Source organism: Tachyglossus aculeatus, chromosome X1, assembly GCF_015852505.1.
Source record: "Tachyglossus aculeatus isolate mTacAcu1 chromosome X1, mTacAcu1.pri, whole genome shotgun sequence".
Lineage (NCBI taxonomy): Eukaryota > Metazoa > Chordata > Mammalia > Monotremata > Tachyglossidae > Tachyglossus > Tachyglossus aculeatus.
Genome location: NC_052101.1, coordinates 84,060,669 through 84,074,625, shown reverse-complemented (window position 1 = coordinate 84,074,625; position 13,957 = coordinate 84,060,669). Strand labels below are relative to the sequence as shown.

At 45.3% G+C, this 13,957-nt stretch overlaps 1 protein-coding gene across 1 annotated transcript in view; it reads right to left on the bottom strand.

Annotated features, from left to right (window-relative positions):
• Positions 1-12,492, bottom strand: part of RAB43 (RAB43, member RAS oncogene family) — a 28,047-nt gene extending 15,555 nt beyond the window's left edge. Inside the window, exon 1 of the mRNA XM_038772390.1 lies at positions 12,145-12,492. Within this exon, the coding sequence (XP_038628318.1) occupies positions 12,145-12,342 (198 nt within the window). The 5' untranslated portion in view covers positions 12,343-12,492. The remainder of the gene's footprint in view (positions 1-12,144) is intronic.
• Positions 12,493-13,957: the final 1,465 nt, after the last annotated feature.

Below are 13,957 nucleotides of genomic sequence, written 5' to 3'. Positions count from 1 at the left end.
TTTCCATCGTAAAAAATCACCAAGATTTGAGCCTGGGAAAAAGTACAATAAGGTAATCCTTCACATTCAAATTTTTACACTCTTTTCAGCCATGCACCTTATTTTATTTAATAATAATAATAATAATAATAATGGCATTTGTTAAGCGCTATGTGCAAAGCACTGTTCTAAGCGCTGGGGGATACAAGGTGATCAGGTTGTGCCATGTGGGGCTCACAGTCTTAATCCCCATTTTACAGATGAGGGAACTGAGGCTCAGAGAAGTTAAGTGACTTGCCCAAGGTCACACAGCAGACATGTGGCGGAGCCAGGATTCAAACCCATGACCTCTGACTCCAAAGCCCGTGCTCCTTCCACTGAGCCACGCTGCTTCTCTACCCACCTCCTTCACAGTCAACTAAAAGGGATAACACATTTTAGCCTTAAAAATCCAAAGGAGTGGCTTGGGAAAGGCTTGGCATCAGCCAAACACTTGGCTTTTCTGGGGTAAGTGCTCAGTCAGGCTCATTCATTCAATCGCATTTATTGAGCACTTAACTGTGTGCAAAGCACTGTACTCGGCGGTTGGGAAACTGCAATAATTGCTCAGTGGGTACACCCCACAATTGAAAATTCAGGAGTTGCTTTAATCCCAGGACTGTCAGAGTGCCAGGCATTGAGGTCATTGTGCTTCTCTGTATCTCAGTTTTTCTAATCTGCAAAATGGGAATCAAATGATGGTCATACTTCCTAGGCCTGTGAGAAATAACAAAGATGTTTTTTAAATATAAAGAAACACTACAAAAATGCTAAAAAGCAAAAGATCACAAAAATTGGCTACGAGAATAAATTGTCCAGTAGTCAAACTTCTTCTTAGAAGTAATAAGCAGAGAAGCAGCATGGCTCAGTGGAAGGAGCATGGGCTTTGGAGTCAGAAGTCATGGGTTCAAATCCTGGCTCTGCCAATTGTCAGCTGTTTGACTTTGGGCAAGTCACTTCACTTCTCTGGGCCTCAATCAATCAATCGTATTTATTGAGCGCTTACTGTGTGCAGAGCACTGTACTAAGCGCTTGGGAAGTACAAGTTGGCAACATATAGAGACAGTCCCTACCCAACAGTGGGCTCACAGTTACCTCATCTGGAAAATGGGGATGAAGACTATGAGCCCCCTGTGGGACAACCTGATCACCTTGTAACCTCCCCAGTACTTAGAACAGTGCTTTGCACAAGTGCTTAATAAATTCCATTATTATTATTATTATTAATAATAATAATAATAATAGTATTTGAGTGCCTACTGAATGCAACGTACTGTACTAAACTCTTGGGGAAATGCAACAGAATAATAATGGTGGTATTTGTTAAGTGCTTACTACATACCAGCACTATACTAAGTGCTGGGATGGATACAAGCAAATCCGGCTGAAAACAGTCCCTGTTCCACATGAGGCTCACAGTTTTAATTTGACAGATGAAGTAACTGAGTCACAGAGAAGTGAAGTGACTTGCCCAAATTCACACAGCACACAAGTGGTGGAAACAGTATTACAACCCAGGTCCATCTGACTCCCAGGCCTGCGCTCTGTCCACGAGGCCATGCTGCTTCATGGCCTAGTGGATGGAAGCAAAACACATATCCCCTGCCTACAGGATTTTACAGTCCAAGAGGGGCAACCGAGAAACATCTCAAGCTCAAAAACCCCCAAGCCAATTTTGGTTAATCCCACTGACCACAGAGGAGGGCTCAAAAGATGCAGTGTGGTCTAGTGGGAAGGGCCTGGGCCTAGGAGTCAAAGGACCTGGGTTCTAATCCCCACTTTACCACTTACCTGTTGTGTGACCTTGGGCAAGTCACAACTTCTCTGTGCCTCAGTTTCCTCAACAGTAAAATGGGAATTCAATACTTGCTCTGCCTCTTTAGCCTGTGAACTCCATGTTGGACAGGGACCGTGTCTGATTTGATTATCTTGTACCTACCCCAGTACTTAGTACAGTGCTTAGCACACAGTATGTGCTTAACAAATGCCACAATTATTATTATTATTCTATTATTAGCAAGGTCAAAACAAGACAGCTTCCAGCTCTTCCCAGGTATCAAGTACTGCCTCAAAGGCTGAGACTTAGACTCAAAGGTGAATATAAAATGTAATTTAATTTTGCTTTTTGTAAATTTCCTGATGAAAAACAACTGTTGGCTGGATGGCACTTACCTCACTAAAAGAATCACCAAGGAAGAACAAAAGAATCACTTTGTAGGGATTTATAATTCATGTACCTGTGAGTAAAATCCTTGCATTATCAAGGTTAAAAGGATCACTTTCCACCCAATCCTAGTACCTGTAATGAATACCTCCCTTCAATCACAACAAGAGATTTAGTTTACTTGAATGACTTGTATCCTGAGGAAAAAGGCAGGGAGTGGAAATGTACTTGCTTTTCTAGTTGGAAAGGCAAAACTGAAAATAATCATAATTCAGCACACCCACTGAAGACCGGGTCAGACCAACATAAATAAATACGACGTGGCTGGCAATCAAATTTTATGGTGTCATTTGCCTGCCCTTGGTCACTCTTGGGTAACTTTATTTTTCCTTGTGAGTTCATGTGAGCAGAACTTGGCCCTGGAGAGGCACATGAGCAACAGGCCAAAGAACCAGATCCATTATGTGTATTTTAATATTATCATTGTGATGGTTTTTTAACCTTCTAACTTACTATTGCAGGATGCAACATTTGATGATCGAGTCTTGTTGGACCTGATGGATGAGGATTGGTCCTAAGACTTAAGGAGTAAGGACCTGAGTGAAGGAATTGATTGTAGTGCTAGTGGTTTGTGCAAGGCTACTCACACTCTATCACTCCTCCCAGTTGTGTTCCCGCTGGGACATAGAATACAATCAGTGAGCGAACAAGAAAGTGGGCTTGGGTGCAGCACATTGCAAAGCGTACATTCAGGGGCTTTTTTTTTCCCCTATAGGCAGGATCCATTTATGCCTATGAAGTGACCACAGCATAGTGCCAATGTTGTGTCACAGATACCAACCAATAGAAAAATGGAGACAAATGCCAAGGACTTTGTGTGGGAAGTCCAGAAGAATCTCACTGTGATTTATATAGTCTCAGTCAATGTAGATGATGTGGAGCCAGATGCTGTCAAAATGGTAGTCCCATCCCCTTCCCTTATTGTACCCTTCTCTAGAAGGTAGTAGCAAAGGGCTCCAATACCTTATAAACATGAATTTTCCTAATGCTCCAGGCAGGCAGATTATATTTCTTTTTCATTTAAGGATGGAAGAGTCAAGACCAAAATGGAGAATTATTTGGCCTAAGAGCTGATCTTGGAAGAGAGCTTGGATGATTTCCCTTGATGGCATGCTCCTCCTTAGACTATTTGGAAGTCTGCTTAATTTCTCTATACATTGTGACTTTTTAGATTCCCCCTAGTTTAAATTTCACTCCAATTAGGTTTTATTTTAAATCCCAAAGCTGCCAAGCTTGTCCTTTACACAATTCATAGTCACAACCCAGTCAACATTTTGCAGCATCACCCAGTAGGAGGTTAAGGATCCTCTTTTATGATGGTTAGCACACTGGGGTTCTCCAGATTTTGGCCTGCAGTTGGTCAGTGAAGATTTCCAGTAGTCCTCAATATTCTGTTCCCTTGTCTCTTGGTTCTGAGTTACCTCTTTCCACTAAGATGGATGCTTCTGGTCAATGTTAGTTGACTACGTGGTTGGATAGCTTTTTAAAACACTAAGCAATGGATGTTGTTAAGCAGTCAGTTCAATAAGACAGTGGAATTTTCTTGTAGGATCCCCCCCACCCCCCGACACACACACACACACACACACACACACACACACACACACGATCTGCAGAGGGCATATATTTATGTATCATTAGACACCAACCTAAACTTGGAAGGGATTTCATGAGGCAGACATTGCCAATGTTTTTGTAGTTACAATGCATTAGTCTCCCTTCTTAGTCCTCCCTGGGGACTGTGACATCAGGTTGTCCATTTTAAAACTGCATTTTGGGCTTTCCACCTCCCCAGTCCTACCCCTAACCCTGTTCTACTCCAGGAGATTCATTCATTCATTCTTCAATCGTATTTATTGAGCGCTTACTGTGCGCAGAGCACTGTACTAAGCACTTGGGAAGTACAAGTTGGCAACATATAGAGACGGTCCCTACCCAACAGCAGGCTCACAGTCTAGAAATGAAAAGGTAGTCTTTAGAGTCCTGGTGGACAGGCAAAAGGAGGCAGAGAGGGGAAAGGAATGAGGGGGGACACAGCACTGAGCCAATACTCTTAAGCCAACTACTGTCAACTGGGCAAACAACTGGGAGGAGGCACACACAAGAGTGTAATCTTGAGGAGACTTTTTTCAACAGCACACAGAGTCAACATTTTCTAGTCCTATATTGCTGACGTGGAGCCGACATACTGGTATCACCTTCTTCTCACGTTAACTGGCTAATATACAAGATTTCATCAGGGATGTTTAATACCCAGAGTCCATGACTTTTTTCAAACTGCTGTTGGTTTTGCCTCCTGCAGGTACATTCAGTTCTGCCATAATTCTTGTGCTCACTATGCATTTTGGCTAGAAGGCCGATCAGTAATTAGGGAACCTGCTTCCAACAGGGCAAGCTTGTTTGGGTACAGTGCACCACAGTGTCCAAAGAAATGGCTGTGTGCAGCATTGGATGCAGTGAATACTACAACATGAATCTCCTTTAACATAGGGTTTTCAAGAACATAACCCCAGTATTAAGAACTAGGTGCATGGCCAATTTGTCTTGCTACTGCTCCAACGTACCTGAAAAGATTAATCTTCCATACAGCGGTTTGTTTTGCCACTATTCCATACAGTGAACATGGTTACTCAAATATCACATACTGAAAGTCAAATGGAAAATTTTTCCAGGATCTCTAATTTCTTGGTTTATAAAACCTGATCTGGTGAGTATAAACACACTATGTTTGACAGTTAAGTTACTGGACAGTAAAAGACAGTAGAATTAGATTTTTAAATGGTAAACTATTATTCCTCAATATTTGATTACAATGACCCCAGCAGTTTCTTTCCCTATGCACAAACTTACTCCCTGGTTGCTAATCCTGTTTTTTTAAAGCCCCTACTGTGTGTCAAGCACTGCATTAGGGCTTAGGAGAGAGACCAGCCCAAAGCAAAAGTCCTTAGGCACTTGGGAAGGAGAATGAACTTTCAGTCCAATAGGGGTATTACTTAATGTGCTGCTGTATGCAGGGGACACATACTAAACCAGTTTATTTTAATGGTATTTGTTAAGCGCTTACTATGTACCAGGCACTCTACTAAGCTCTGGGGTAGATACACAATCATCAGGTTGGACACACTCCCTGCCCCATGTGGGGCTCACAGTTATAGGTAAAGTACAGGATCCAGGCTAGATCCAAACCAACAGAGGATTTAACTAAGTCCCTGACTACAGAGTGATCAACAGATGAGGGAGTATGGGATAAACCCCCTGCTGCTAGGGCCTGGCTGCATATGGTCTCCAAGACCTCGGACTAACATGGCCAGATATCCCCATCCACCCTACCTCCAGAAAAATAACTAGTGAGCCCCTCTGAAGATGATGGCAGTAACCATGGCAGTGCCACTGCTGCTGCCCTGGTCTTCTCCCAGGAGTTTCCATTCCAGTGGCCACACTGAGCAGCATGACGACAACAGACTCTAAACTTGCTGTGGGCAGGGAATGCATCTATTATATTGTATTCTCCCAAATGCTTAGTAAGGTGCTCTGCACATAGTAAGGATTCAATAAGTATGATCGACTAACAGGGGAGGGGCAGCCTCAACTGCTTCTCTCTGTCACTCAATCATATATATTGAGTGCTTCCTGTGTGCAGAACTAAGCACTTGGCAGAGTGCAACATAAGAGAGTTGGTAGACATGTACTTGGGAGAGTGCAATATAAGAGAGTTGGTAGACATGTTCCTTGCCCACAATGAGCATACAGTTTGCCTACCCACTTCTGCCCACAGAGAAGACATTTGGGGGGGTGAGGAGGGAGTGGCGTGCGTGTGGGTGTTGGTCTGTTGCTTCTTGTGATGGTCCAAGTTAGGCTCATCCCACTTACAGAAAAGGGGGAAAGGCCTCAAAGTTTCCAGAGCAGAGAAACTGCTCACCCCTCAGAACTCCCTGAGGGAAAATTGTTTTGTATACATTATCAGTCACTTATCTAGGACCATCAGCTGGAGCACAACCAATTGCAAGGGAGGGTTTGGGCAAAAAGAAGGTGTTAGGCAAGGGGAAAGAAGCTCCACGAGCCACCAGAGGAGAAGTTCACTCTAGGCTCCCAATAGTGGGAGGAAATATGGAGCTGGCTTTCGGCAGGATGGCAGAGGGTAGGCAGGGTGAACTACCAGAAGGCCCTGCGGATCGGGGGCACTCGGAGAAGCTGCGGAGGGAAGTATAACAGTGGGTTAAGGGGGCAGTGACCCCTGGGTTTAAGTAAGGAACAAGTTCCAGATCAGAGATAGGCTGTTATTCCTGGATCTCGTTTAAGATTCTGTTGTACAACTACTGTTGCTGTTGAAATCCTCACCTAAGTAAATACTGGGGTTATTCGTTTCTAACCAAAGAGTGTGCCTGTATGATCTATGTGGGTGGAGCCTACAGATTTGGAGGCTTGTTATCACAGTGCGGAAGGAGGGAAGGAGGGAGTGGGACATTTCCCCCTCCTCCAAATCTGGGCAGCCAGCGCATTAGGTGCAGGACGGACTAGCTGAACCCCAACTGCCTCCTGTCCCTTTCAGGGGTTCCAAGTCCAAGGGTCACAGGACAGTGGCAGCAAATGGGGCAATCTTGGATTGCAGTAGCATGGAGCCCAAGAAAGTCCCTCTCCAGGCTGTAAATTTGCCAGGACCCACCAGGTGCCACAACTAGACACCCAACCTCAAAGAGTAATGGAAGCAACACACCCCTGTGATGCTGCTGGGGGTGTTGGGGGGCTGGGGGGGATGTGTGTGTGTGTGTGTCTTCCTCTCCACCCCCTTTCCTTTAGACTGTGACAGTGACTCTGTCCGACCTGATTGTCTTATATCTACTCCAGTGCAGAAATTGGTGCTTGGCAGGTAGTAAGTGCATAATACTACAGTTATTAGGGCTACACATCTTCCTCCCTCTCCACCTCCCCATGTGTGTCTCCAAATCTCCCCTTTTCACATTCATCATCTACCCTACCCACCTCCCACTTGAGTGCATGCCTCTCCCACTGCTTACTCTCACTTGCTCTCCACTCTTGTGAACAGAGGGTGGGGGTAAAGGCGGGTGCAGGCTGAGACCCCTGCTACTGGATTCAGCTACTGGCATGCCTCTCCCACTGCTTACTCTCACTTGCTCTCCACTCTTGTGAACAGAGGGTGGGGGTAAAGGGGGGGTGCAGGCTGAGACCCCTGCTACTGGATTCAGATGTGGTACGTGGGGGGGAACGCCCACTAAATGATTCCTCTAGTGGGCTAAATCGAGTGAAGGCTCCTCCCAAGGTGACAAGTTTTCTGCTAGGGAGTAAATTTAGGCACAGGGAGAACTGGGCTCCATGCAAACCACAAAGTGGCAAGATTGCCAAAGAAAAGTTTCCTTTAAACCAAATCCAAATGTGCAAAATCAATCATAAAGTACAGTTTCAAAAGGGGCATACAATTGAAGAGAAGTCTGCTTGGGGATTGCATCAACTCAATCACTAACACAAATATTTAGAAACCTCACGCATGGCAGGTATAGATCATAATCAAAGAATAAAGCTCAAGTTTTTTTAATGACATCCCCACCTATGATAGAAATAAAAATGATATTAAATTTATGGGTCTTTTTATTTGAATTAGCAAAACACAATTACATTACTGGTGACTTTAATGCATTCAGAAGAAAAAAATATGGAAAGTTAAAAAAATTCTGATGAAAGTGTATACTTGATTTTTTCTGGGAATGAAAAATAATCTATAAAATTATTTTAAGTTTTGACAAGAAAAAATATGGGATGTCAAGTAGGTGAAATGTATTTTAAGCATTGAGATTCAGGCCATTCTTTAGAAAAAAGTCAGAGCCATTCCAATTCTATGATAAGCATTTTGCTTAGCTTTTTAAGCACAACTGGTCTGTATTAAAATACTTAATATATCAAGTTTAGTCATTCACCTGCCTGGGTAGGGGGACAGGGGGAGGGGTGAACCAGATGTGTTCTTGAGATCTCTTCCAGCTCTAGACTTCTTTATTTACTTTTCCTCCATTAAACTGAAATTTGGTAAAATTGCTTTTCAGTTGAAAACATAGGAAAAATACCTATGCATTCTAAATCCTAGAGAATGCATTTGACTTGGATATCAGATGGTTCTCTTTCAACCCTTTAGGTTAAATGTCAGGAAATATGTTTTCTTTCACAAGGGGTGAGGCAGGGAGAACAGCACTTGGAAGACAGCTGACATTAAATAGAACTTCCCCATTATCTAAGCTTATTTTTCTTTTGTTAAAAGTTTAATAAAAAAACAGAACATTCTGTAACAAAATAAGAGTGTTAGGAAGAAATGTGTAGAAAAAATGCAATCCATTTCCTTGTTCCTCATCTCTCTCTGTTCCGAAGATGTCTGTAAAATTATGATGAAACTTCATGAACATCTTTAGAAACAAAAATGAGGGTCTAGGATGAATTGCATTTTTTTGGCAGCTTCCTGTCCCTGGTAGCAGTGGATTAAGGGAAAATCCATATATATTTAAAACGGTTTGGATTTGGGGGGTTCAGACTATAGATTCCTGGCTAAACTTTTATCCTCCCAAAGAGTTACAGGCCATAAGGCTACTTCACAATTCTGCTACATTCCTGCATTGACCAATAGGGAAACGGAAGTAAAGTTTGTAGAAGTCCCACAACAACCAGGTTATTCAACAGGTCTTAGTCTTCTCCCAGTCCAAGAAGGGAGAAACCAAAAAAGTCTTAATAATATGTGTTGGGAGCATGGGTCTTAGACTCACAAGACTCAGGCTCTATTTTCAACTCTGCCACAGGCCTGCTGTGAGACCTTGGGCAAATCACAGCCTCTCTGGGCCTCAGTTTCCTCATCTGTAAAATGGGGATAAAATATATAATGACGATAATAATAATGAAGGTATTTGTTAAGCGCTTACTATGTGCCAAGAACTGATGTTTTCCCTACTTCAACTGTGGGATCCACGTGGTTTTGGAACTGTTTCTGATCTGATTGTTTCGGACCACTTCCAATGCTTACTTAGCAGAGTGCTCTGGCACATACTAAATACTTAGTAAATACTACTTAAATAAACACCATTTTAAAAAATACTAGTCCAAGGCCTCCCAGTCACTCAACTTGTAACATTTCAAGAAATATTAGGTGATCACACAAGAGAAATAATTAACGATCCTTTTATGTTATTTAATAAGTGTCTACTATTGCCAAGCACTATGCTACATACAAAATATCCATGGGACACATAGGGCTCCCAGTTTAAGAAGGAGGGAAAACAGACATTTTACCTCCTTTTTACAGATGAGGAAACTGAGGAACTGAGAAGATAAGTGACTTGCCCAAAGTCACACAACAGGCCAGCACACAGCTGGGACTAGAATCCAGGTCTTCTGACTCCCAGAACCATGCTCTTCCCATTAATCCATTCAAATATACAGTGATCTCTACTCTAAGTACAAGTTGCTATCATAGCAGGTAAACAGGCACTCTCTGTGTGCCCAATCCTAACCATAAACGGTGTTTATAGTCACGAATAAAACAGAAGTACACTACAGACCCACAGTCAAAGCATCTCTGAGAAGCGAAAAGTCCTCCATTTCTTAAGTAATAAAAATCAACCCCACAACTGTCCCACCTGCCAAAATGTCCAAATTAATCATATATAAATTTCTAGTGAAGACTCCCATCTTCCCCACAAGGAAGAGCTGTGAGTCCATAACAGACACTCGGTTTCTTCCAAGGAGATGAAAGAATCTCACCTGCTCAGAGGAGAGATCTCTTTCCATTGCAACTCCCTTCAGCATTTAGTTCTCGTACACTGCACAAAATGGATTCTCAGTAAATGCCGACAATCACATTTATTCCTTGTGAGGGAAGGGACATTCTTTTAAGTGTTTCAGAAACTACGGTAGAGAAGTTAAGTGACTTTCCCAAGGTCACAGTGGTCAAATAAATATTCCAGTAACTACCCCAGATCTTTTAACTCCCTGCCCCCTCCCCCTGCCCCCACAAAATAAAAAAAATCCAAGACATATTGAATTCAAAAGCACACCCCCACAAAAAAATTATCTGAGTAATCACCTCAATTTGCAATTGCAGACTTGTCCAGTAAACTAGCAGCCCAGCCTGGACTATCAATCAATCAATCATATTTATTGAGCACTTACTGTGTGCACAGCACTGTACTACGTTTTTGAGAGAGTACCATATAACTGAGTTGGTAGACTCCCTGCCCACAAGGAGTTTACAGTCTAAAAGACGAAGACCTTTCAGGCTCTTGACTCTCAGCCCACTGCTTCTTTTGTTAGGCTAAACCATCTCAGCTACAGTTAGTTCCTCTTCTCCCCCATTTGAAAATATAAGAGAAATGGCCATTTTACCCTAAACACTTTAGCAGTGGGGAGCTGCTTTAAATCAGGCTGCTTTATGAGATGTACACAAATGCACACCTCGCTCTACAAAGCTAAATTCATTCATTCATTCAATCGTATTTATTGAGCGCTTACTGAATGAAGAAGGATGATACTTCCCATTCACCAGAACCCTTCAACCTGGGCAGGCAGCTGGGAAAAAAGTCTTTTGCTGTCAGGCTTACCATAGAAAGAGCTATGTGTAGCAGCCTACAGTGTCTTTTGGGGAGTTTAATATAGGTCAAGTGCCCTGCCTAAAGTTCTCATTCTGAAACTAATGCCTAAGGCCACAACTAATAACAGTGACAATTAGAGGCAATGAGAAATTACTGCTACGGGAGAAATCCCGCACCACAGACCCATGCGGGGGCTGAGGCAAAACCCAGTTCTCCGAAGGAACCTGGAAGATTAAAACCCAAACAAAACGAAAGGCCCTTTAAAGCACCAGCATTACCCGTGGGTACTTTGGATCTGAAATGGCAGAGTCTGAAAATGTTAATTGCTCATCCTTGCAACGAAGTGTATATACGTTTGTATAAAGATATATCTATAGTCAGCGCTTAGAACAGTGCTTTGCACATAGTAAGTGCTTAACAAATGCCATCATTATTATTATGTATCTGTGTGTATAATAATAATAATGGCATTTATTAAGCGCTTACTACGTGCAAAGCAACTGATCTAAGCCCTGGGGAGGTAACAAGGTGATCAAGTTGTCTCACGGGGGGCTCACAGTCTTAATACCCATTTTACAAATGAGGTAACTGAGGCGGAGAAGTTAAGTGACTTGCCCAAAGTCACACAGCTGACAATTGGCGAAGCCGGGATTTGAACTCATTACCTTTGACTCCAAAGCCCAGGCTCTACAAAGATATATGTGTTTGTAAATATATATATATACACATACAAACAACTATTCTGACTCAAAACAAAAACTTGTACATTGGACAGCCCGTAAACAAAGCCCACCTCCATGTACTTCACTGGAGCCAACACTCCTCAGTCTCGACCCTTGTTATCGGGCCGCGCCGGCCTCGTTCCTCCAGCCCCACTCTGGGGAAGGAGAGAAGAAAAGGAGGGGACCGAGGGCCTAGCAACATCATTTAACCAAGGCTGCCTGGGATCTCAAATTTCTCCGGACCAAATCCCCTCCGGCAGGAAGTAAGCGGGCCTGGAGGAGGTGGCTGAGGAACTGTTTAGAAATGGACTAGGGGACGACAGTAACTGTTCCAAATTCCCTTTCCATCCCGGGACAAACTAACCAGGTCCTCTCGGTGCCCCCCCACCCCCCAACACACACACACACACACACACACCTGCCTATCCTCCAGGACACAAGAGATTCTGATTAGAAGCCCCAGCTCGGGGACCAGGAGGTGGGGAACGCGCCTGGAGCAGCCTGGTACTCATGCCCCCCTCCCCGGGGCCCCTTTTCCCTCCCCCACCCCCCGCCAGGAGCTGCGGCGGGCCTCCCCCAATATCCAGCTGTCTGGCTCCACCTTAACCCTCTTGCCCTGGATCTCCAGCGTCTTCATGGTGAAGTCCACACCGATGGTGCTGCCCTGGCGCTCGGAAAAGGCGCCCGTCTTGAACCGCTGCACGACGCAAGTCTTGCCCACGCTGGCGTCTCCCACCAATACCAGCTTGAACAGGAAATCGTACAGCTCGTCTGGCTCCACCGGGCTCGGCCCCGACATGGTCCCGGCCCCTCCGCAGCCCGCTGGGCAGAGCGAGGTGAGGCGGCGCCCGCGTAAGAGGGGACGCCCCCCGAAGCCGGGCACCAAGGCTGGCCCGACCCGCTCCCTTCCTCCTTTCCGGCGACGTGGAACCGCTGCTCCTGCCGCCGCCGCCGCTACACCTGCGGAACTGAGGCCCCCGGCCCGGCCTCCCAGCCCGGCCCTCCGCCCAGGGGCCCCAGCCGGCCTGGCCTGAGCCCGCCCCTCAATCCCGCCGCGCCGCCCCTTGCCGCGCCTCCCCTGGCCACCAGCCCCCCCCCCACAACTCGCCCGTTATTTCCTCAGCCTGGGGCTCCCCTCCCGTGCGGGAGCCCTCGACTTCGCCCCGGGATTTGTTGGCCGGCCAGCCAGCCCTCTCGGCCCGACTCCGCGGGCCCTATCATTCTTTTGGAACAACAGCAACAAAAACCCAAGCACGGAGCCGTCCGCAGCCTTTAGGCTCATTGCCTCCTCCCAGGAATGTGTCCGTTAGAGTGTTCCATTGGAATGCTTCCCCAGCGCTTAGTACAGTGCTCCGCATATAGGCAGCGCTCGATAAATGCGATTGACTGCCTGACCCGTGGCTGTTTCGTCACCGCAGTTGAACCCCAACTGAGCGAGCCGCCCCACCCTGCTTCTACCAGGGAGGCGGCCGCCAAATTGTGCTCAGACACTTTCTAATGACCGTTGACCATCGAAGATGGTAGGGACCAGAGGAGACCTCATGTTGCCATATACACCGTTTTTCTTTTTCTTAAGTTTTCCCCTTGAAAAATTGTCCCCCAAATTGGGAAACCCACCACTGACCCAACTTGACTTTTATCATTTGTTTTGTCTAAAAGACTTTATGGACATCTTGACTTTGTTTTGGTTGAAACACACACAAACACACACAAACACTGACACACTTTGAGCCAAGTATTTGACACACAAAATTAGACACAGAAAAGCAGGCAACAGTATTGGGATGCATCCCTGGAGGCAAGGACAGTTGAGGCTGTTGTGGGGCCTGTGCAGACCAAGCTGGGAAGGCCCTGAAAATCAATATTTGCTTTCTCTTTTCCCCTGGGTAGCAGGCAGATGTTCTTTCTTCAGTGTGTACTGCATGGCCCACCCCAAATGATCATAGGAGAGGAGACGATAAGGAGGGTCCAGATGCAGCAGAATCCCCCTGTTGGCTGTGGGCCTGGAGTACCTGGCCCCTTTGCCCAGTTGTTGCCCAGCGGTCCTATCAGAATTCTCACAGATTTTGTCAGAATGCAGACCCAGAATCCCCATGAGAGAGCTTCCCCCCTATCCCTCTGCAGTTGTATCCCTTGGCTACCACAGCAATGAGGTCTTCCAGAAACAACAAATGGCACCCTCTATCTTGCTCCTTTTCACTAAGGGATAGAATCCCGAGACTAGTAGTCTCGCAAATGATGTTTCTTCAGATAACCATTCTTCTGTCATATTGAGAAGCAGCTTGGCCTCATAAGAAAGAGCCTGGGTCTGAGAGTCAGAGGACCTGGGTGTTAATCCTGGCTCTGCCACTTGTCTGCTGTGTGACCTTGGGCAAGTCACTTCACTTCCCTGGGCCTCAGTTCCCTCATCCGCA